General features: G+C 42.2%; 3 protein-coding genes across 3 annotated transcripts; all 3 read right to left on the bottom strand.

Annotated features, from left to right (window-relative positions):
• Nucleotides 1-1,745: 1,745 nt before the first annotated feature.
• Nucleotides 1,746-4,422, bottom strand: LOC132485483 (protocadherin beta-15-like). The gene has a single exon (XM_060092024.1). The coding sequence runs from the start codon at nt 4,257-4,259 to the stop codon at nt 1,878-1,880; it is 2,382 nt and encodes a 793-aa protein (XP_059948007.1). The 5' UTR covers nt 4,260-4,422; the 3' UTR covers nt 1,746-1,877.
• Nucleotides 4,423-6,816: 2,394 nt separating this feature from the next.
• On the bottom strand, nt 6,817-9,475 carry LOC132485482 (protocadherin beta-18-like). Its single transcript, XM_060092023.1, has one exon. The coding sequence runs from the start codon at nt 9,276-9,278 to the stop codon at nt 6,891-6,893; it is 2,388 nt and encodes a 795-aa protein (XP_059948006.1). The 5' UTR covers nt 9,279-9,475; the 3' UTR covers nt 6,817-6,890.
• Nucleotides 9,476-15,768: 6,293 nt separating this feature from the next.
• LOC132485481 (protocadherin beta-14) lies at nt 15,769-18,477 on the bottom strand. The gene has a single exon (XM_060092022.1). It carries the CDS (start codon nt 18,310-18,312, stop codon nt 15,913-15,915), a length of 2,400 nt encoding a protein of 799 aa, XP_059948005.1. The 5' UTR covers nt 18,313-18,477; the 3' UTR covers nt 15,769-15,912.
• Nucleotides 18,478-21,545: the final 3,068 nt, after the last annotated feature.

Below are 21,545 nucleotides of genomic sequence, written 5' to 3'. Positions count from 1 at the left end.
TTGTGGCACACAGGCTTAGTTGCTCTGCAGCATGTAGGATCTTTCTGGACCAGGGCTCGAACCCCTGTCCCCTGCATTGGCAGGTGGAGTCTTAACCACTGTGCCACCAGGGAACATCCATATTACTACCATATTACTACCAAGTAACATCCATATTACTACCAAGTCTCCTAAGGTTTTGATTTAGATAATCTATAAGGCAATATATGTTTTCTCCACCATACTCCTTACTTCCCTCTGAGTCTTCGCTAGCAAAGTTATTAACATCTGTATTTCACCTAACAGTCTGTCCAAAGCAATCTAGGCTTTTTCCATCATGCGCTTCAAAATTCTTCCAGCCTATGCCTGCCGCTCAATTCCAAAGCAATTTCCATATTTTTAGTTACTTGTTACAGCAGCACTCCACTTCCAGGTACCAACATCTGTATCAGTCAGGGTTCAACCAGAGATACAGAACCAGCAGGAGATATATATTAAGAGATTTATTGCAAGGAAGCGACTTACTTGGTTGGGTGAGCTGGCTAGGCAAGTCCAAAATCTGTAGAGCAGGCAATTAGAAAGAGCAGGCTGGAAGTCTGGGGCATGAGAAGCTGCTGCCCACAGTCAGAATTTCTTCATCTCAGGGAAGACTCAGCTCTGCTCTAAGGCCTTTCAACTGACTGAATCAGGCCCATCCAGATCATCTAGATATTCTCCCTATTTTAAGACTAACTGACTAGCAACCTTAATTCCTCTGAACCTTAATTTCCTTCTGCAATACAACACAGAATATTCACAGGTTCCAGGGATTAGGATGTGGATATCTTTAGGGGGCCATTACTCTGCCAACCACACCATTCTATAGTATCCACTTATGAGGCTCCTGGAGATAGAGGAGTCCTGACAACAGAGCTGATTATTTCTTCAAATCATTCAACTCCCTCACCAACATATCCTTTACTAAGTTTTCTTTGCTTAAGTAATATTAGTTCTACAATGCATTTTCTTTCAAATTCCCTATTAACCAGAACAATGTGGTCATCCAAAGGCAAGCAGATATTGGAATGCTGTGTCATCAAAAGCTCCTCTAGGCAGAATTTGGAGCTCACTTGAGAATTAGTCTCCAACAGCAAGGGACAATTGCAGGCAATGCATTACTTGGTCACGTCTAAAGAACTCCTTAAACATAGTCAACCTGGTATCAGTAAACTCTTTAACAGGATCACAACTTCAGTTAGATATAATGAAGAACTTACAAGTATTTTCAACATTGATTTAGATGAGAAAGAATAGATGATAAATATATACTTGCATGAGATAACATATGCAATATTTCAGAGTGAAAGTCTAACGATTCCAAGTGTGATTTTCTAAATAAATAGCATGAAATTATACATGTTGCTGCCTATTGGTAAAACAAAAATCCAAACAGAGCTTGGAAGAAATTGAACATAAGTAAATATAAATTGATTCCACTCCAAACAGAAGACGTATTATAGACAAGTCTAACTGTGTAAATAATAAAAACTTTAACTTCCAGTAATTAAAAAATGAAGTATGATAAAAAGGGATCAGACATTTTTATGTAGTGTCATATAGTGAGAAGTGTACTTTTAAACTTAGTTACTTTTATTCTGAGAGGCTAACTTTCATATTATCATTTAGAAATAAATACTAAAAGTTTAATCAGAAATATGAAATTTCCTGCTATAAAATTTTTACTAACAATAATTGTAAAAATAATTATAGGACAAACAGGCCAACAAAACAATGAGTAGTATTACTAAGAAAAACTAGAAAAGAAGAAAGACAAGTAGCATTAAAGATTACTACTAGGTTAAAAAAGGGAAAGGTGTAGGAGACAAAACTAATGTTCGCAGTGGGGAAGTTTCAGATACCTAACTATCCTGGAAGGTTGAACTTCTTTCTGACTTCCTCCCAAGGTCCGATTCTAGAATATTGGGGAAGACAGGCTTCAAGAATTTGAACTCATTACTCCCAGAGCCTCCCGTCAGACACACCTCGTACTGGTAGCTCTGGGACAGGGTCCCCGTGCCGCTGACGTCCACCAGGTGGCCCGGAAAGGGGCCCTCGGGCACCGAGCAGCGACCCACCGAGGCCGCCCCGCCCCTCCTGCACAGCCGCACCGCGACGAACACCAGCACCGAGAAGAGGAAGAGCGATGACACTGATGCCAAGGCGACCACCAGGTAGACGGTGAGCGGGGCGGCCGGGGCCGCGTCCGCCGCTTCCGCTTCCGGGGCCGGCAGGTAGGGCTGCGAGAAGCCGTCCACCAGCAGCAGGTGCAGCGTGACGCTGGCCGAGAGCGGCGGCTCGCCGTTGTCCTTGACCAGCACCACCAGCCTGTGCTTGGCCGCGTCGCGCTCGCTCAGCAGCCGGGCCGTGCGCACCTCGCCGTTGTGCGCCCACACGCGGAAGAGCCCGGGCTCCGTGGCCTTGAGCAGCTGGTACGACAGCCAGGCGTTCTGGCCCGAGTCGCCGTCCACCGCCACCACCTTGGTCACCAGGTAGCCCGCCTCGGCCGCCCTGGGCACCAGCTCGGTGCAGGGCGCCGAGGCGTTCTGCAGCGGGTACAGCACGAAGGGCGCGTTGTCGTTGTCGTCCTCCACGAGCACGCGCACCAGCGCCTGGCTGCTGAGCGCGGGCGAGCCGCGGTCGGCGGCGCCCACGCGGAACTCGAACGCCCGCAGGGCCTCGTAGTCCAGGGACCTCAGGGTGAACAGGTGGCCGTTGTCCGGGTTGATGGACACCAGGGAGGCCAGGGGCACGTGCGGGTCGAGGGGGTGCAGCAGCGAGTAGGTGACCTGGGCGTTGGCGCCCGCGTCTCTGTCTGTGGCGCGGACGGTGCCGATGTGCAGGGCGGGGCTGTTGTTCTCGCGGACGGTCAGGGTGTAGGAGGTCTGGGTGAAGGCGGGGGCGTTGTCGTTGACGTCGGACACCAGCACGGTTATGTTGTGCTGGGTTTCCAGTCTCGGTGTCCCCATATCTGTGACGGTGATGGTGATATTATATTGGGCTTTCCTCTCTCTGTCCAGCGCCCCATTTGTTACTAGGGTGTAGAAATTCTCTGCAGACGGTTTCAGGAGGAAGGGGAGATCATCCTGGATGGAGCAAGTCACCCTTCCGTTGTCCCCTGAGTCTCGGTCTCGAATCCTAAACAGGGCCACTTCTGTCTCGGGGGAATTTTCAGGAATGGGGCTGGTAAGTGATGAAATAGTTAGTTCTGGGGAGTTATCGTTAACATCCATCACCTCAATGGAGACAGAGCATTTTCCAGAAAGTCCCCCACCATCAGACGCATCTACATACAGCTCATATGAGGATATTGTCTCAAAATCTAGTTTTTTAATTAGTCGAACTTCTCCTGAAGTGCTGCTTAGCTCAAAAGTTGTGCTTATCTCTTGAGAACTATAAAAAAGGGAATATGATATCTCTCCGTTTGTTCCAGTGTCCAAATCCCTAGCTGAGACCGTGACAACTAGGGTGCCTACAGGGCTGTTCTCTGGGACCTGCACCTGGTAGTGCGTCTGTGCAAACTCAGGGGCGTTGTCATTAACGTCCAAGACCGAGATTCGGACCTGGGCAGTGCCAGACCTGGGCGGAGAGCCGCCATCCAGCGCTGTGAGGGTTAATCTGAGCTCGGCCTGCTCTTCTCGATCCAGCTCTTTGTCCAGCACCAGCTCTGGGTATTTCCTGCCGTCCCCCCAGTTGCGGGTGGAAACATGGAAGTAAGAGTTGTGACTGATATTGTAGTTTTGGATGTTGTTGTTGCCCACGTCCAAATCCTGGGCTGTTTTCAGAGGAAACACGGTCCCAGGAGGGCTAGTCTCTAGGATTTTCAGCGTCATTTCTCTTTCAGGAAACTCAGGAGAATGATCGTTTATGTCTCTCACCAGTAGCTCAGCTCGAAATACTCCCAGTGGTTTTTTCAGTAACACTTGGAAATGCATTACACATGGATCTGTGGGGCCGCACATCTCCTCCCGGTCCAGTTTCTCACTTAATATCAACTCCCCAGTCTGTAGATCAAGCTGCAACCAGGGTTCGTTGTCCTCGGAGACCACCCGGGCTTCTCGCGCAGCTAGCTCCCCCACTCCCAGCCCCAGGTCCTTAGCAAGATTGGCCACAAAGGAGCCGCTCTCAGTTTCCTCCATCACGAAATAGCGACGGGATTCCCAGCCTGCCAGAGCCACTCCCAGCAAGAGAAAGAGAATCAGGACTTGCCTTTGTTTAGGAAAGCGCTCCCCTCCGGCCTCCATCTTTACTCCCACAAACGCCTTTCCAGGAACAGGGGCCAGCTCTATCTTAGGTAGAAATGGGACTGAGACAGTGGTGGATCTCCCAGTGGGTAACCTGTCCAGAAATGTCGGCGAGCAGCATTCCCTGGAGTTTTTGGTGCTGAGCTTTGCTTGCAGGTTTTTCTCTTCCGCTGGAGATCTGAGGTAGAATTCGTCGCATTTCCTGGGCTTTTTTTTTTTTGACGTCTTAGCCTGCAGCGCCATCATGCGTTGTCTTCGAAAAGAATTGCTGCAATTTAATTCTCTCTGTATATAATAATCTAGATGGCTATTGGGAGTTTGGAAATGGTTTGGGGGAGATGATGTAATCAGAAAACCATGCAATTATAACTATTCATTCCTTCATTCAAAGGAGTGTGACTGATATCTATGTACTAGGCTCTGAAATACATCAGTAAGCAATCCAGACATTGTCCCTATCTTCTAGAACCTGTCGTCTGGGTGGGGTATTCTGAGGAGAACTGAGAAGTGAAAGAAGACTGAAAAGTGATCAGTCATCTTGTAAAAATAACAGTACATACCTATGTGATTTCTTAAAGTTCTCCAGCAAAAAGTTTGAATTCCTCTAGATTTCCTTTCAAATTCTAGGCACCCTATATGCCAGAATTGTGGTTTCCATTGGTTGAATCATATCAAGGAAAAAGCTATTAGTTCATTCCAATTTATAATACCCTTTCTACATAAGGTCAGAGATTTTATGATTTTATGAAACTTTCAAACTGTGGAAAAATGCATATGAGGGCACTTCCCATATCTCCTCCTGCTTTTTCTCCCTAGCATTGGTCACCATCTTATACAGCATATATGTACACATTTAATTGTTTCTTTTCTGTGTCACCCTTGAGTTTAAGAACTTTGTTTTGTTCACTTCTACATCCATCAACATCTACAATAGTTCCTGGCACCTAGTAGATACTCAACAAATATTTGTTAAATAGATCAATGAATAAATTAATTTTACAATTCTGATAGATGGATTGTCCTCCTAATGTAGAAGCACCCTGTTTTGCTAACATCCTAGTTCATTGTATGAGCTAAATAAACAAGACAGCATGTTCTCAAGTGACTTTTTTTCTATGCTCCTTTGAATAGTAATTTGAAATAATTCAAAACGATCTAAAATGTTTTTTCACTGTATGACAAAATACCGTGGTTCCCCTAAGCAAAGGAATATATTATAAAAAAGAAAGAACATAATAACAAGGCTATAATGAGCCTACAAATAAGGCATACATCTCTTAGAACACATTTTACATTATCAGTGTTATTTTGCAGTAAAGCTGTTACGACACTAATGATATTCAAAAACTTGTAGAATTTTCTAAGAATTTCTAATTTCTATTGAACACTCCAAAGACTGTACAGTTTGGATATATCCATCAATTATTCTCAAAATTGTATATTCTAACAAACGCTTGTTCTTGTCCCTTACAGACTACTAATATTCCACAGCCTTTTGATCCTAAATATTACATTAATATGAAAACCACAATTTTAACATCTCAAATTAATAGTAAGGTCCTATCCATGCAAGCATATCTAAAAGTGCTTTTGATAAGAGAACAAATCCACTTAGCTATCTTATTTAGAGGGAAATTTATTTTAAAATTTCATATTTCCAAAAGCTCAAGAGAGAAAGCACATTTGGGAGCGATTGGAAAATCCACAGTGAGGCATCTCCTTCCTTTTTGTCTCTAAGTAGATTGGCTTTCTGTGCTTCTTTCATGTATTTAGCCAACATGGTATCACTTTCTTGTTAAGTTTCTAACAGAGGTACTATAACCAGTTTCTAAAGTCATTTTTTAAAGCATAGATAATGAGATTGGGTCAGCTTGGATCAGTAATGTCTACCACCTTGTCTTGTTGTTTGAAATCACAGAGGGAGATGGGTCATATAAAATAAACATGGCTGCGACAGTACATTTTTACTGAAGAGAGAAGTTTCCAGAAAAAGATGGGGTGGGCTAGACAGACACCACAAAAGGAATCTATTATTTAAATATCCTAAAATAACCTAATAATCTTTCAATACTGCTCATATATTATATACTGCATGTTGATAAAAAAAGAGAAAACACCGTTAACTATAGGATAAATTGTAGTCTTTTCTATTTAATAGTACTGTGAAACAAAAACATGCCATTTTTCAGATATTTCTACATTTAAAAGTTTAAGACAAGGAGGCATCAGATTAAACAGAAGATTTACTAATAATTCATTATATTTGTATCATGCTCATCTCCTAAGTAACCACAACATCAAAAATTTAGAAAAAATTTCTGGACAACAATCAGAGAATGGGTTTGGGGTCATCTTCAAATCAATAGTGCTTGATGATGAAAAGTTGAAAAACTAACAAATATTCATGACTTTTCAGTAATGAAGTAAAATTGAAAGTTCTTTGTCTCAATCAAAATAGAAATAATAGTAAGTATGAGTATATTCTCAAATAAAATTTCTAATCTCCTTAACTAGCAAAATGAAATCAGAAAAAAAAATCAAGAAATTCTATACGGCCAAAAAGCTGATGGAAACAGTATATTTAGAGAAAACTAACTTTCATCCCGAATGCTCTGAAAAACCAAAAAATTCCTAATTGAATCCAAAACCATTTATAAAGTTTGAGTTCTCTACATCATTTACAGACTCCTGATGATTGGAGGCAACAGACTTCAGAAACTTGAACTCGCTGGTCCCAGAGCCCCGCTTCAGACACACCTCGTACTGGTAGCTCTGGGACAAGGTCCCCGTGCCGCTGACGTCCACCAGGTGGCCCGGAAAGTGGCCCTCGGGCACCGAGCAGCGACCCACCGAAGCCGCCCCGCCCCTCCTGCACAGCCGCACCGCGATGAACACCAGCACCGAGAATAGGAAGAGCGAAGACACCGACACCAAGGCCACCACCAGGTAGACGGTGAGCTGGGCGGCCGGGGCCGCGTCCGCCGCTTCCGCCTCCGGGGCCGGCAGGTAGGGCTGCGAGAAGCCGTCCACCAGCAGCACGTGCAGCGTGACGCTGGCCGAGAGCGGCGGCTCGCCGTTGTCCTTGACCAGCACCACCAGCCTGTGCTTGGCCGCGTCGCGCTCGCTCAGCAGCCGGGCCGTGCGCACCTCGCCGTTGTGCGCCCACACGCGGAAGAGCCCGGGCTCCGTGGCCTTGAGCAGCTGGTACGACAGCCAGGCGTTCTGGCCCGAGTCGCCGTCCACCGCCACCACCTTGGTCACCAGGTAGCCCGCCTCGGCCGCCCTGGGCACCAGCTCGGTGCAGGGCGCCGAGGCGTTCTGCAGCGGGTACAGCACGAAGGGCGCGTTGTCATTGTCGTCCGCCACGAGCACGCGCACCAGCGCCTGGCTGCTGAGCGCGGGCGAGCCGCGGTCGGCGGCGCCCACGCGGAACTCGAACGCTCTTAGGGCCTCGTAGTCCAGGGACCTCAGGGCGAACAGGTGGCCGTTGTCCGGGTTGATGGACACCAGGGAGGCCAGGGGCACGTGCGGGTCGAGGGGCGGCAGCAGCGAGTAGGTGACCTGGGCGTTGGCGCCCGCGTCTCTGTCTGTGGCGCGGACGCTGCCGATGTGCAGGGCGGGGCTGTTGTTCTCGCGGACGGACAGGGTGTAGGAGGTCTGGGTGAAGGCGGGGGCGTTGTCGTTGACGTCGGCCACCAGCACGGTTATGTTGTGCTCGGTTTTCAGCCTGGGGGTTCCCATATCTGTGATGGTGATGGTGACGTTGTACTGGGCTCTGCTCTCTCTGTCCAGAGGGCTCTCTGTTACCAGGGTGTAGAAATTTTTGAAGGTAGGCTTCAAGAGAAAGGGGAGATTGTCCTGAATTGAGCAAACCATCCTCCCGTTGTCCCCAGAGTCTTGGTCTCGTAGGCTAAAGACAGCGACTACCATTTCAGGTGACGAATTTTCCGGTATGGGGCTGGTAAGAGATGTTATGACTATTTCTGGTGGGTTGTCATTCACATCTACAACACTAACTAAAATTGCCGATTTTCCTGAAAGGCTCCCACCGTCAATGGCCTGAATATTTATTGTATAAGACTTAATTAACTCGAAATCCAGAAGTGCTTTTAAACGGACTTCGCCAGAAATGGGATGGATTTCAAATGTTTTCCGTATGTCTCTGGAGACGTGGGAAAATGAATAAGATAGTTCTCCATTTATTCCTGCATCTAAATCTGTAGCAGACACCTTGACGACCAAGGAGTCCAGAGGGCTGTTTTCTGGTACCAAAACCTCATAGACGGACCTCTCAAACTCTGGGGCATTGTCATTGATATCTGAGACCAACACACGCACCAGTGCAGTTGCAGACCTGGGCGGAGACCCACCATCCAGGGCTGTTAGTGTTAATCTAAGTTCAGGCTCCTTTTCTCGATCCAGAGGTTGGTCCAGCAACAGCTCTGCGTATTTTCTACCCTCCTCACTGTCTTGCAGTTTAAGGTGGAAATGAGGATTGGGGCTTAGTGTGTAGTTTTGAACAGCATTCTTTCCTACATCCAAGTCCTGAGCACTATCCATTTGGAATGAGGTTCCTGGAGTAGCACTTTCTGAGATTTTCAGAAGTATATGTTTGTCTAGAAACGTGGGAGTGTGATCATTTATGTCTTTGACCCTAAGCTCAGCTCGAAAAAATTGCAAAGGATTTTCAACTAATATCTGGAAATTTAATATGCATGGCTCGGTGAGATCGCAAAGCGCCTCCCGGTCCAGTTTCTCATTTAAGATCAAGTTGCCAGTCTGCCGATCCAACAGCAAGTATGGTTTATAGTCATCAAAGATGACTCTGGCCCCCCGCGCAGCCAGGTCTTCCACGCCCAAACCTATGTCTTTCACCACGTTGCCTATAAAAGAGCCGATCTCCGTTTCCTCTGCCACAGAATAGCGCCAGGTCTCTGAATACACCAAAGACCCTCCCAGGAAAACAAAGAAAAGCAGCGCTTGCCTTATCTGCTGAGGACTTCCTTCTGCCGGCTCCATGGCTCCCTGGCTCCCTAGCCAAACGTCTTTCCGCGGAAATATTTCAATTCAGTCTCAAACTGCTCCTCTCAGCTATTAGCCTGGACCATTGAGAATCTATAGACTTGCAATTCGGTGGCAAGGGCGTTGTTGGCTCCCTAGCTTTCTCTTGAAAGCCTCTTTTTATCACCACTGCTTCTCTGGAGCTCTCAGTTCCAGTGGTTCACAGTAACCAGAGCATCTGATAGTACAAAAATTTCCCCATCTTATCCTGCAGCGCCACCACGCGACTCTGAGGAGTCTCAGGTTTTAAACAAAGCCAAATAAGTTTGAGACAAAATATTAATTTATCTTGCGTGTTTGTTGATGACTCTGAATTATACTTTCTCCTATATTCCTATTTTCTTTTCTCAGTTTTGTTCTTGTGATGCTGTTACTATTCAGTCTTTAACACAATAAACCACAATCTCTAGAGCTGTGGTGGCTATAAAAAGCATAATTAAGATATAGTCCCAACCTCAAATAAGTTATGCTATCTCTGTGAAGACAACACAACTAAACAACCTAAACAACTAAAAATAGTTAAGAGGACTTTTTAATGTAATTGACTTAGTGAGCAAGAGGTTCCCAGGAAAATTGGAAACAGGAACCAAAGATCTTAGTCTTCTTTAGATATCAGCAAATGTGCTTTGAAAAGACAATAAAGATAATGTCATGTATTTAAAACTGAACTGGTATGTACAAATAATTGTTTTGGGGAGGCTGGACATTTCAGGCTGAGTAAATGGTACTGTTTATTTAGGGATACTCCATAAGTGTAGTCAAAAGTAAGTGCTCAACAATAGTGAATAATGTAAGACCTATCCAGTTTCTGTTAACATTTTTAAAAAGTTGAACAAACTAGAACCCAGTTTAGTTGTGGAACTGAATTCTGTTTTGTAGACCCAGGACTTCCAGAGACATAATTCTAAATATATTATCATCCATTCATTAATTTTTTCAGCAAATATTTATTGAGCATACACTTTGTGTTAGGGATAGAGTGGTAAACAGACAAACATAGTTTCTGTCCTGAAAGATGGAGGCAGAAAAGTGGTCACACATTTAAAATAGAGCATAATGAATGCCATGATAGCAAAAGTTCATGCTAATATAAGAGCATAGATGAGGGTCATCTAACCAGGATTTGAAGTAGAGGAAAGACTTTTCCAGAAAAAGTTTATTCTAATTTGATACATGAAAAACGAGTTTGAGTAATCCAAACAAAAATTGGGTGTGGGGTAAAATTTCCAGCAAACTAAAAACATGATTGTGCAAATTCAAAAATGAAAGAAGTATTTTGGAAGAACTGAAATAGGATCAGTATGGCTGAGCCATAGAGTAAGAGGAGAGAAATGGTGAGAGTTGAGATTGGAAAGATCAGCAAGTATTTTGTAAGCCATGCCAAGTCATTTGGAATCTACATCAATAGAAATGCAAGATTATTAAAGTGTTTTAAATAGAAAAGTGACATGACTGTGTTCTTATTTTTCAAGAAGATCATCCTGTTTCAGAGTTGAAGGTAAATCACAGAGGAGTTAAGACTAGAGGCAAGGGATGGATTAGAAGTTGTTCCATTAATACAGGTAAGAGATAATATTGCTGTCACCTAGAAATGCAGTTATAGAGTTGTATTAGAATGATAAAGATAAAATATACAGGATATGGTGATTAGACACAGAGTAGAATAAGAAGGAGTAAAAGTCAATGTACTTTTTTTCAGGCTTAGGGAACTGGGAGAGTGTTAGTGCTATTAACTGATAGAGTAAACACAGGAAGAGGAGAAAAGAGGAACATGTTTAGAGCTGGAGAAGACATTTAGTTTTGAGGAATAGAAAGTTTTAATTTACTGCTTTTTTTTTTTTTTTTTTTTTTGCGGTATGCGGGCCTCTCACTGTTGTGGCCTCTCCCGTTGTGGAGCACAGGCTCCGGACGCGCAGGCTCAGCGGCCATGGCTCACGGGCCCAGCCACTCCGCGGCACGTGGGATCTTCCTGGACCAGGGCACAAACCCGTGTCCCCTGCATCGGCAGGCGGACTCTCAACCACTGCGCCACCAGGGAAGCCCGAAAGTTTTAATTTAAAACACGTTGAGTTTGAGGTGTCCATGGAGTATCCATATAAATTGTTACATAAATGATCTTACATTATATAAATTAAGTTGAGGAAAGAGGTTTGGGCTGCAGAGACAAATGTGGGATTTATTGGTATGAGTGGTGATTGAAGCCCTTTGAGAAAGAATGTAAGTTGTAGATTAAGAGAAGTACATTTGAATTTGTGATTTCAGAGGCGCAGCTCTAAAAGACTACCATTTTCAGAAATTGGCCATGGTCATATAGATCTACTAGATTAGGGTAGAATTACATATCACCAGGGATGAAGAAGGCTAGAAGCAGAGTAGGTCAAACTCCTGGACTCAGAACTGTGGCAAGGGAGGGACAGAGTAAAACTATAAAGTTATATTTGAAAAATAGCTTTATACCACTTCTTTCCCATGATCTTGATTAATTTAAAACCAACTGACATCCAGTTGATTTGATTCTCTCATTTGATGACTCATATGCAGAGACTATTTAGGCAGGAAGGTTTACTGATTTCTTTCAGCACTTGGAAGGTATCTTTCTTTTAGTTTCCATTAATACTGTTGAGAAATTGTCAACATGGAACATAGCTTTCAGTCTGTCATGTGTTTAAAGATAAAATGTCTTTTTCCTATGACTTTTCTTTAAAAAGAAAAGTCTTTTGAAATTTGTCTTGTCTTTCTGAAATTTCACAATGATGTTTCCAGGTATGGTTATCTTTCATTTATCCTGTTAGGTTTATTTGGGTGTATTGAATCTGTGCATTAAGGTTTTCATCAATTCTGGACAATTCCCAGCCATTATTCTTTCTCATCTCTCCTGAAATTCTGGTTAAATATATGTTAAACTTTTTTACTCTGTTCTGCATTTCTAACCACCTCCTCCATATTTTCCACCTTATTAACACTCTGAGCTATATGTGGGGTAAGTTATAGTCTGACCTATCTTTCACTCCACAAATTCTTTATTTCACTGCATCTAGTTTTCTATTAAATCTTTTATTCAGTTTAAAATTTTGATTATCATATTTTTCAGTTCTAGGAGCTCTATTTGGTTCTTTCTTAATCTTTCACATTTTATTGTTTCTTGTTCCCTGTACATTTTCAGGTGTAACTTTTATTTCAGTTAAAGTTGTTAGCTTCTTGTAGACTGTTTCTGATAATCAAAATATTTGAAGTGTTTGCAAGTTTATGTGTGTTTGCAAGTGTTTTATGTTTTCTGCTGGCCCTCACTCATGGTGTCATGTTTCCTTGTGCGTGCAGTTATCTTTATATTCAAGTTAAGAACATAAAAATTATTTATATGAATAGTTCTAGGATTAAGATGAATAAACCTTCTTTCGTAGAAGGTCTGCATTTCGTTCTATCAGGATCTGGGAGCACTATTTGTCAATGACCACCTTAAATCAAGTTCAACGCTAAAACTCAAGTTCAAGGCTGAAATTACATACAAGGGCTCATCCATTTCCAGTTTAATACTGCCATAAAGGTGTAATTCTTAGGATTCCATATTTATTAAAGTGAGGTTCTTCTATCAGCTTCTCAGTTTGTCAGGCTTTGATTTCCTCCCCCGTATACACCATGAAAATAGAGGTTCACATATCCCAGAATTCCAATTGTTCCCAAGGAAAAAAGTGGACTTGGGGCTGATTTTCTCTCTCTGAGTTACCTTTAAACATTAACTGTGACCTGACAATATATTAGTGTTTTATTAGCTATTTTTTTTCAGTGGAAGTGTTGGTGTACATAATGTATACCACCCTTATTAAAAAGGTAAATTCTCAAGGATATTGTTATGTCTTAAAATGACAAGCAAATTTTTAGCTTTCATGGAGTATGGGAAATTGATCTTATTGAGAGGATAGAGAAATAATGTTTTTTTTTTAAACCAGCTTCATCTGATCAATACTAAATCAACTCTGTAATGCTGCAATCAATTTAAACAATGTCTTATCATTGACATTGGTATAGCTCACACTTCTGTCTGCACTCCTATGTAGAAACACGCATCTTCTTTCCTACATTTGTTCCTTCTTCTCTTCTTCCAATGTTTATATATTTGTATATTTCTATAAGTTTAAGATATTATGTATTATATGGATATATATGGTACGTACAATAAATCTCAGGCTCTTTCTTCCTTTTGAAACATTTGGAATTTATTCATGTGGTTGTCTGTACACCTAGTTCACTCCTTTTGAGTGCAGTGGCATAATAATCCTTCACAAACATGTTCCACATTTTATTTATCAATTGCTTTACTGATGGATATGTAGATAGACTCCTATTCTTTGCTTTCCCAAGATGAACGTTAGCATGCACTTCATTTTGTAAAGCTGTGTAAGAATTTTCTGGCTTATATGCCCCAAAGTAGAATTGCTGGATCATAAAGTATGTACATACTAAATTTCATTAAATACTATTGAAACGCCTTCAAAATGGGGTGTATATGCAATTTCCTATGGTTCCACTTGATGGAAATTTGTCATCTTTACTAATGCTGTGGGTATAAACTGCTATTTTATCATGTGTATCAGCAACTAATGAGGTTGAGTATCACTTCATGTTCTTCTCAGACTTTCTGTTTTCCCCTCTTTTGAATTTCCTTTCCCTTTTGGCCTTTTAAAAATATTCTATTGGCTCTCCCGACTTTCTGACTTTTGCTATCTGTAAAACTTATCTGAATTATCTAAATATTAATCCTTTTCAGTGAAAATGCTGCAAGTAGCTTCTCCCTGTCTGTCATCTGCTAGCTTGTCTGGGCTATCCTCTAGTTTTGAGGTAGTAATATTTGTCAATTTTTATCCTTATTGTTTGTACTTTTAAAACCTTGTTTAAGAAATTGAAATCAATAATAAGGTCATAAAGATATTTTTACTTGGACTTGTTACATTTTTTCCAGTTAAATATTTCAAATTCACCTCTTAGATCCACATGAAGTTTATTTTTATATCACATGAGATAAGGATTTTGTTTCTTTATATAGTGAGCCAGTTTTCCCAATAACATTGCTAAGTAATCAGTCTCTTCCCCCCCACCCCAGGTGATTTTGACACCTCTTCAATCATCACCAAATTTTCTTATATAAAATATCTGACCTTGAATTCCATTCTATCTGGTAGTGTACAAGTTTGTTTCTGTATCATTCAAATAGGATATTTTGTTATCTACTCTTACTCTTATGCATAAGAAGCATAAGCTTTGCTTCTTATGACTCTGAGAGATAAAGAGGGCCCAAACATTCTTTTTCAGGATTGTATTGCTTAAATATCTATTTAATAAAATTCTCACAACTAGTAAATATCTGTTGCAACACAAAATAAGGCCAGTAAAAACTGCATGAAGCAAAGAAAAAAATTCCTAAAAAAACTGGAATTTATTTTACCCATTTCACTATGTCAAGCAAAATTGCATTTTACTACATCATCTAGTCTATAATATTTAATTTTATGAGAGAAATCACAGAAATGTATATGTACAGTAGCTCTATATCCACACTACATTCTAGTTACCAAAGTGTCCACTGAACTGTACACTTATAGATTGGAGACATTATAATTTGGAACACCATGAGACATCTATAAACCATTAATATAGACCCATTCCTTCTTTGTGAACATCTGAGAGAGGCCACAAAGTATTAAGGATGTTTTTATATATACTTTTAAAAATCAATAGAAAAGTGAACCTAATTTATTTCTCTACCAGTTTGAATTTTCATTTTAATTTCTTAAGAAGTTTTTATCTGTACTCTTCTGATGGAGGAGTATTTACTCAAGATGATACCATGAACATATGAGTTACATAATGAACAATATAAAATAATACAAATTTAAACCAGCAAATGTGGTATATTGAAAGAAAACAAAATAGCAACATAAAATCCCGGAACATTATAAGACTCCTCCCCCCAAACAGCATCAACGACAACAGTAAAAAAAAGGAAAATTACTTAAGAAATCAATAATTTTCGGTGTGGTCACTTTTATCTTGTCATAAAGTGAATTCTTGAAAAACACTATATAACAAAAAACAAACAAACAAGATACCCTACTACTGAATACTGGAGAGGTGGCACTTTTACCCTTTGTGATGAAAATTTTCAAAGGGAATAGTGCAGTGAAATCCAATATACTTTCCACTCAGCTTCAACAGCACTTTTAATTTTTGCTGTATCTATGCTTTGATGAAATGTCTAGAAGTAAATTACATACATTGTGGCATTTGCTCTTAATACTTGAGTTTGCACCTCCAAATAATAACATCGTCTTGCATAACAATGCCATTATCAGAACAAAAAATTAGCAATAACTCCATTACTATGACATTTTGACCAAATGTATGAAAAAGCAGAACACAGATTATTCTTCCATGTCATTATAGCCACAAATAAAGATTTTTAAAGCAATTGTGAGGAGAACATGAGAAATGATAATGCATGCAACTACCGTCCAAGGTAAAATCTATTACAGATTGGCAAAATGGATCCACAGTTTGCCAAGAATGACAAAAGATTAGAAGTTTAAAGTAAATTATTTTATTGAATGTTGAATCCAAAGCTATTCCTAAAGTTCTCATTTTCCCCTATATGCCTACCGGTGTCTTGGACTGGAAGATTAGGGATAATCGGCTTCAGAAATTTAAACTCATTCGTCCCAGTACCTCCCATGAGACACACCTCGTACTGGTAGCTCTGGGACAGGGTCCCCGTGCCGCTGACGTCCACCAGGTGGCCCGGAAAGGGGCCCTCGGGCACCGAGCAGCGACCCGCCGAGGCCACCCCGCTCCTCCTGCACAGCCGCACCGCGACGAACACCAGCACCGAGAAGAGGAAGAGCGACGACACCGACACCAAGGCGACCACCAGGTAGACGGTGAGCGGGGCGGCCGGGGCCGCGTCCGCCGCTTCCGCCTCCGGGGCCGGCAGGTAGGGCTGCGAGAAGCCGTCCACCAGCAGCAGGTGCAGCGTGACGCTGGCCGAGAGCGGCGGCTCGCCGTTGTCCTTGACCAGCACCACCAGCCTGTGCTTGGCCGCGTCGCGCTCGCTCAGCAGCCGGGCCGTGCGCACCTCGCCGTTGTGCACCCACACGCCGAACAGCCCGGGCTCCGTGGCCTTGAGCAGCTGGTACGACAGCCAGGCGTTCTGGCCCGAGTCGCCGTCCACCGCCACCACCTTGGTCACCAGGTAGCCCGCCTCGGCCGCCCTGGGCACCAGCTCGGTGCAGGGCGCCGAGGCGTTCTGCAGCGGGTACAGCACGAAGGGCGCGTTGTCATTGTCGTCCTCCACGAGCACGCGCACCAGCGCCTGGCTGCTGAGCGCGGGCGAGCCGCGGTCGGCGGCGCCCACGCGGAACTCGAACGCCCGCAGGGCCTCGTAGTCCAGGGACCTCAGGGCGAACAGGTGGCCGTTGTCCGGGTTGATGGACACCAGGGAGGCCAGGGGCACGTGCGGGTCGAGGGGCGGCAGCAGCGAGTAGGTGACCTGGGCGTTGGCGCCCGCGTCTCTGTCTGTGGCGCGGACGCTGCCGATGTGCAGGGCGGGGCTGTTGTTCTCGCGGACGGACAGGGTGTAGGAGGTCTGGGTGAAGGCGGGGGCGTTGTCGTTGACGTCGGCCACCAGCACGGTTATGTTGTGCTCGGTTTTCAGCCTGGGGGTTCCCATGTCAGTGACGGTGATGGTGATGTTGTACTCGGCTCTTTCCTCTCTGTCCAGTGCTTTTTCTGCAACTAGAGTGAAAAAGTTCTTGAAGGTTCGTTTCAGAAAAAATGGGAGGTCATCTTGAATAGAGCAAACGACCCCCCCATTTTCCCCAGCGTCTTGGTCTCGGACACTAAAAAGAGCCACAAGGGTCTCTGAGGCGTTCTCTGGAATTATCTTTGTAATTGATGACATGGTCACTTCTGGTGGATTGTCATTTATATCTATTACTTTAACCAGAAGAGTGCATTCTTCCGAAAGACCCCCACCATCTGTTGCCTGAATATTTATAATGTATGACTGTATTGCTTCAAAATCCAAGTGTGATCGCAAATGAACTTCCCCAGATAGTGGATTGATTTCAAATGTTTTACGAATATCTTCTGATGCATGAAAAAATGTGTAAGATATTTTCCCATAGTTTCCTGCATCCAAATCCTTAGCAGAGATGGTGATAATCCAAGAGCCAACAGGTGTGTCCTCCAGGACCTGCACCTCGTAGAGCTTCTGAGGAAACTCTGGGGCATTGTCATTGATGTCCAAGACCTTGATGAGGACCAAAGTTGTCCCAGACCTGGGCGGGGATCCACCATCCAGTGCTATGAGTGTTAATGTGAGCTCAGGCTCCTCCTCATGGTCCAACGCTCTGTGCAGGACTAGTTCAGGGTATATCTTTCCATCATCACTGTCTTGAATTTTAATGTAGAAGTGAGAATTCGGGCTAACTGTGTAGTTTTGGAGACTGTTGCTTCCTACATCCAAATCTTGGGCACTCTCCATTAGGAATGTGGTTCCAATAGTGGTACTCTCTGATATTTTAATAACTATTTCCTTGTCAAGAAATGTAGGCGAGTGATCATTTATATCTTTGATATGCAGCTCAGCCCGAAAAAACTGTAAAGGGTTTTCCAGTACCATCTGAAAATGCAGCACACAGGGCTCCGTGGAGTCACACAGCTCTTCCCGGTCCAGTTTCTCATTTACGAGCAAATCCCCGGTCAGCAAATCGAGGTGCAAATGCTTTTCATTATCATCACACACTACCCGCGCCTCCCGCGAAGAGAGCTCCTCAACCCCAAGCCCCAGATCCCTTGCCAGATTGGCCACAAAAGAGCCAATTTCTGTTTCCTCTGCCACAGAATAGCGCACAGACTCAGGACCTGCCTGAGGCAATCCCAGTAAAACAAAGATAATCAGAACTTGCCTTTTCCGCAGAACGAGTGCCCCTCCGATCTCCATGGTTTCTTCAAGAAACCTCTTTTGTGGAAAAATTTAAGTTCAGCTCTAATTTTGCAAGCTGAGGCTCTGATTCTTTTTTTAGTTGGAAACTTCTAGAGAGTATATAAACCTCCAGCAGGTCTGTAGGTGAAGCTCCTTAATCTCTCTCTTTTCAGTGGGTTGGATGTTCTCTGTTCCCGTGAATAATGGAGCCCACAGTGTTGTAGAAGCACTCTTTTCATCTTATCCTGCAGCGCCACCATGTGTCTCTATGAATTTTTTCAGTAGAATTTTTTTTTTCTCTTTGAACAAGTAATTCATAGATTCATGTATTTTAAAGTAAATCCCAGACATCACGTATTTTTACCTCTAAATACTTCACTAAGTATCTTTAATAGATAAGGACTTTAAAAATATATACTATACCACTATCACAATCTACAAATTTAGTGCTGGTAGCTTAATATAATTTATATTCAATCTGTGTTTGGTTTTACACATTTTCCTCCAAAATATTTTTTACTGTTGGTTTGTTTGAATCAGTATTTAAACAAGGTTCATGAAGTGCACTGAATTATCACTGTTTTGAATGCCCGACAAGAAGAACCATTAAAATGTCCTGAACTGAAGAAATTATATTTTATTCAGGCCATTTATTGAGTAATTGCAAATATATTCTCCCCTACACTCTTGTAAACACTTACAGATTTCAGTCGATTATAGTTAGTAATGTCATTGCTTTCTTCGCTTGTATATTTTTAAAAATACATATGTGTGTCTTTATGGAGCTCTCAGGCTAGAAAATTGGTCAGGCAAGTAATTAAAAGATGCCAGAATGTATGCACAGGTAAATAATAATATATAAATACCAAGAAGGGACATCTTATACCTAGGAGACAGCATTGCATAGTGGTTATGAACATGGATTCTGGAACCAAAATGTCTACATTAGAATCCTAGTTCTGCTACTCACTATCTTAAGTCTTGGGCAAGTTATGTACCTCTGCTTCCTTAACTGTAAAATAGGGGCAATAATAGTGTTTACCTCGTAGGATTATTATCATAGGAATCTAATGAGTTAATTTTTACAAAGTGGCTAGTAAGTGCTTGTTAAGTGCCTGTTAAAATAAATAAAATCTAATCCATATTTTTAGACATCACTGTAACCTTTCCTAAGGTATTGAACTACAAGTTGTGATCTGGAGGAGCCATTCAGGAGAAGAAGAAGTGTTTTGAACGGATATTTTAAGGAAACAGGGAAGCTAAATATGCCTCGAGCTTTAAACCATGGAAGGGGGAGAATGTTAAAATGAGATTGGGGGAAAAAAGCAGAGTAAGGACATAAACAATTATATGAGTTATAGCATGCATTTTAAAATTTATCCTAAAGGCACTTATAATACAATGTAGGATCTTAAACAGTTGATTAACATAATTACACCTGCATTTTTGAAAAATCAAAATTGGCTGAAGTATGATAATCAGTTTCAGGGGGTATAACTGGAATCAGAGAGACCAGTTAGGAGGTGATGGTAGCCTGGATGAAGGTAATACTAGTGTCGATAAGGAGAAGCAGGGTGATTAGAAAGATATTTAGAAGATAAAAATATTTAAGACCCAGTGACTGATGGCTTGCATGGGGAGAAAAAGTGGAAAGACTCAAGGATAATGAACACCTCTCTGGGTTGGTTACTGATGGTTAGTGCGTCATTCACTAAGACAGGGAATGCTGGAAAAAAAAACAACCACCAAGATTGAAATAGAAAAAGATAAAGTTAGCTTGGGACATGTTGATATTGAGGTAAGTGCCTGTGGAATGTGTGTGTGTGTGTGTGTGTGTGTGTGTACATATATAACCGAAACACAAAACAAATCTGGGCTGGAGATGTGGACTTTGAGATTTATCAGCATGTACAGGCATACCCCAGAGATATTTTGGGTTCCATTCCAGACCACTGCAATAAAGCGAGTATCTCAATAAAGTGAATCACAAATTTTTTGGTTTCCCAGTGCATATAAAAGTTATGTTTACACTATACTGTAATCTATTAAGTGTGCAATAGCATTATGTGTAAAAATACAATGTACATACCTTAACTTAAAAATACTTTATTGCTAAAAAATGTTAACTATCATCTGAGACTTCAGCAAGTCGAATGTTTTTGCTGATGGAAGGTCTTGCCTTGATGTTGGTGGCTGCTGACTGATCAGGATGATGGTTGCTGAAGGTTGGAGTAGCTGTGGCAATTTCTTAAAATAAGGCAACAATGAAGTTTGCTGCATTGATGGAGCCTTCCTTTCATGAACAGTTTCTCTGTAGCATGCAATGCTGTTTGATAGCATTTTACCCACAGTAGAACTTCTTTCAAAATTGGAGTCAATCCTCTCAAACTCTGCCGCTACTTTATCAACTAAGTTTATGTAATATTCTAAATCCTTTGTTGTCATTTCAATAATCTTCACAGCATTTTCACCAGGAGTAGATTTCATCTCAAGAAACCACTTTCTTTGCTCATCCATAAGAAGCAACTCCTCATCCATGAGAAAGTTTTACCATGAGATTGCAGCAGTTCAATCACATCTTCAGGCTCCACTTCTAATTCTAGTTCTCTTGCTATTTCCACCACAAATCAAGTTACTTCCTCCACTGAAGTCTTGAACCCCTCAAAGTCATGAGGGTTGAAATCAACTTCTTCCAAGCTCTTTTATATTGATATTTTGATCTCTTCCCATGAATCATGAATTTCTAATGGCATCCAGAATGGTGAATCTGTTCCGAAAGGTTTTCAGTTTCCTTTGCCCAGATCCATTAGAGAAATCAGTATCTTTGGCAGCCAAAGCCTTATGATATGTATTTCTAAAATAGTAAGACTTGAAAGTCAAAATGATTCCTTGATCCATGGGCTGCAGAATGGATGTTGTGTTAGCAGGCATGAAAGCAATATTAATCTGGTTGTACATCTCCATCAGAGCTCCTGGGTGACCAAATGCATTGTCGATGAGCAGTAATACTTTGAAAGGAATCTTTTTCTGAGCACTAGATCTCAACAGTGGGCTTAAAATACTCAGTAAACTATGTTGTAAACAAGTGTGCTGTTACCCAGGCTTTGTTGTTCAGTTTAAAGAGCACAGGTGGAGTAGATTTAGCATAATTCTTAAGGGCCTAGGATTTTCGTAATGGTCAATAAGCATTGGCTTCAACTTAAAGTCACCAGCTGCATTAGCCCCTAACAAAAGAGTCAGCCTGTCCTTTG

Source organism: Mesoplodon densirostris, chromosome 3 (assembly GCF_025265405.1).
Source record: "Mesoplodon densirostris isolate mMesDen1 chromosome 3, mMesDen1 primary haplotype, whole genome shotgun sequence".
Classification (NCBI taxonomy): domain Eukaryota; kingdom Metazoa; phylum Chordata; class Mammalia; order Artiodactyla; family Ziphiidae; genus Mesoplodon; species Mesoplodon densirostris.
This window is presented reverse-complemented; position numbering and strand designations above follow the sequence as displayed.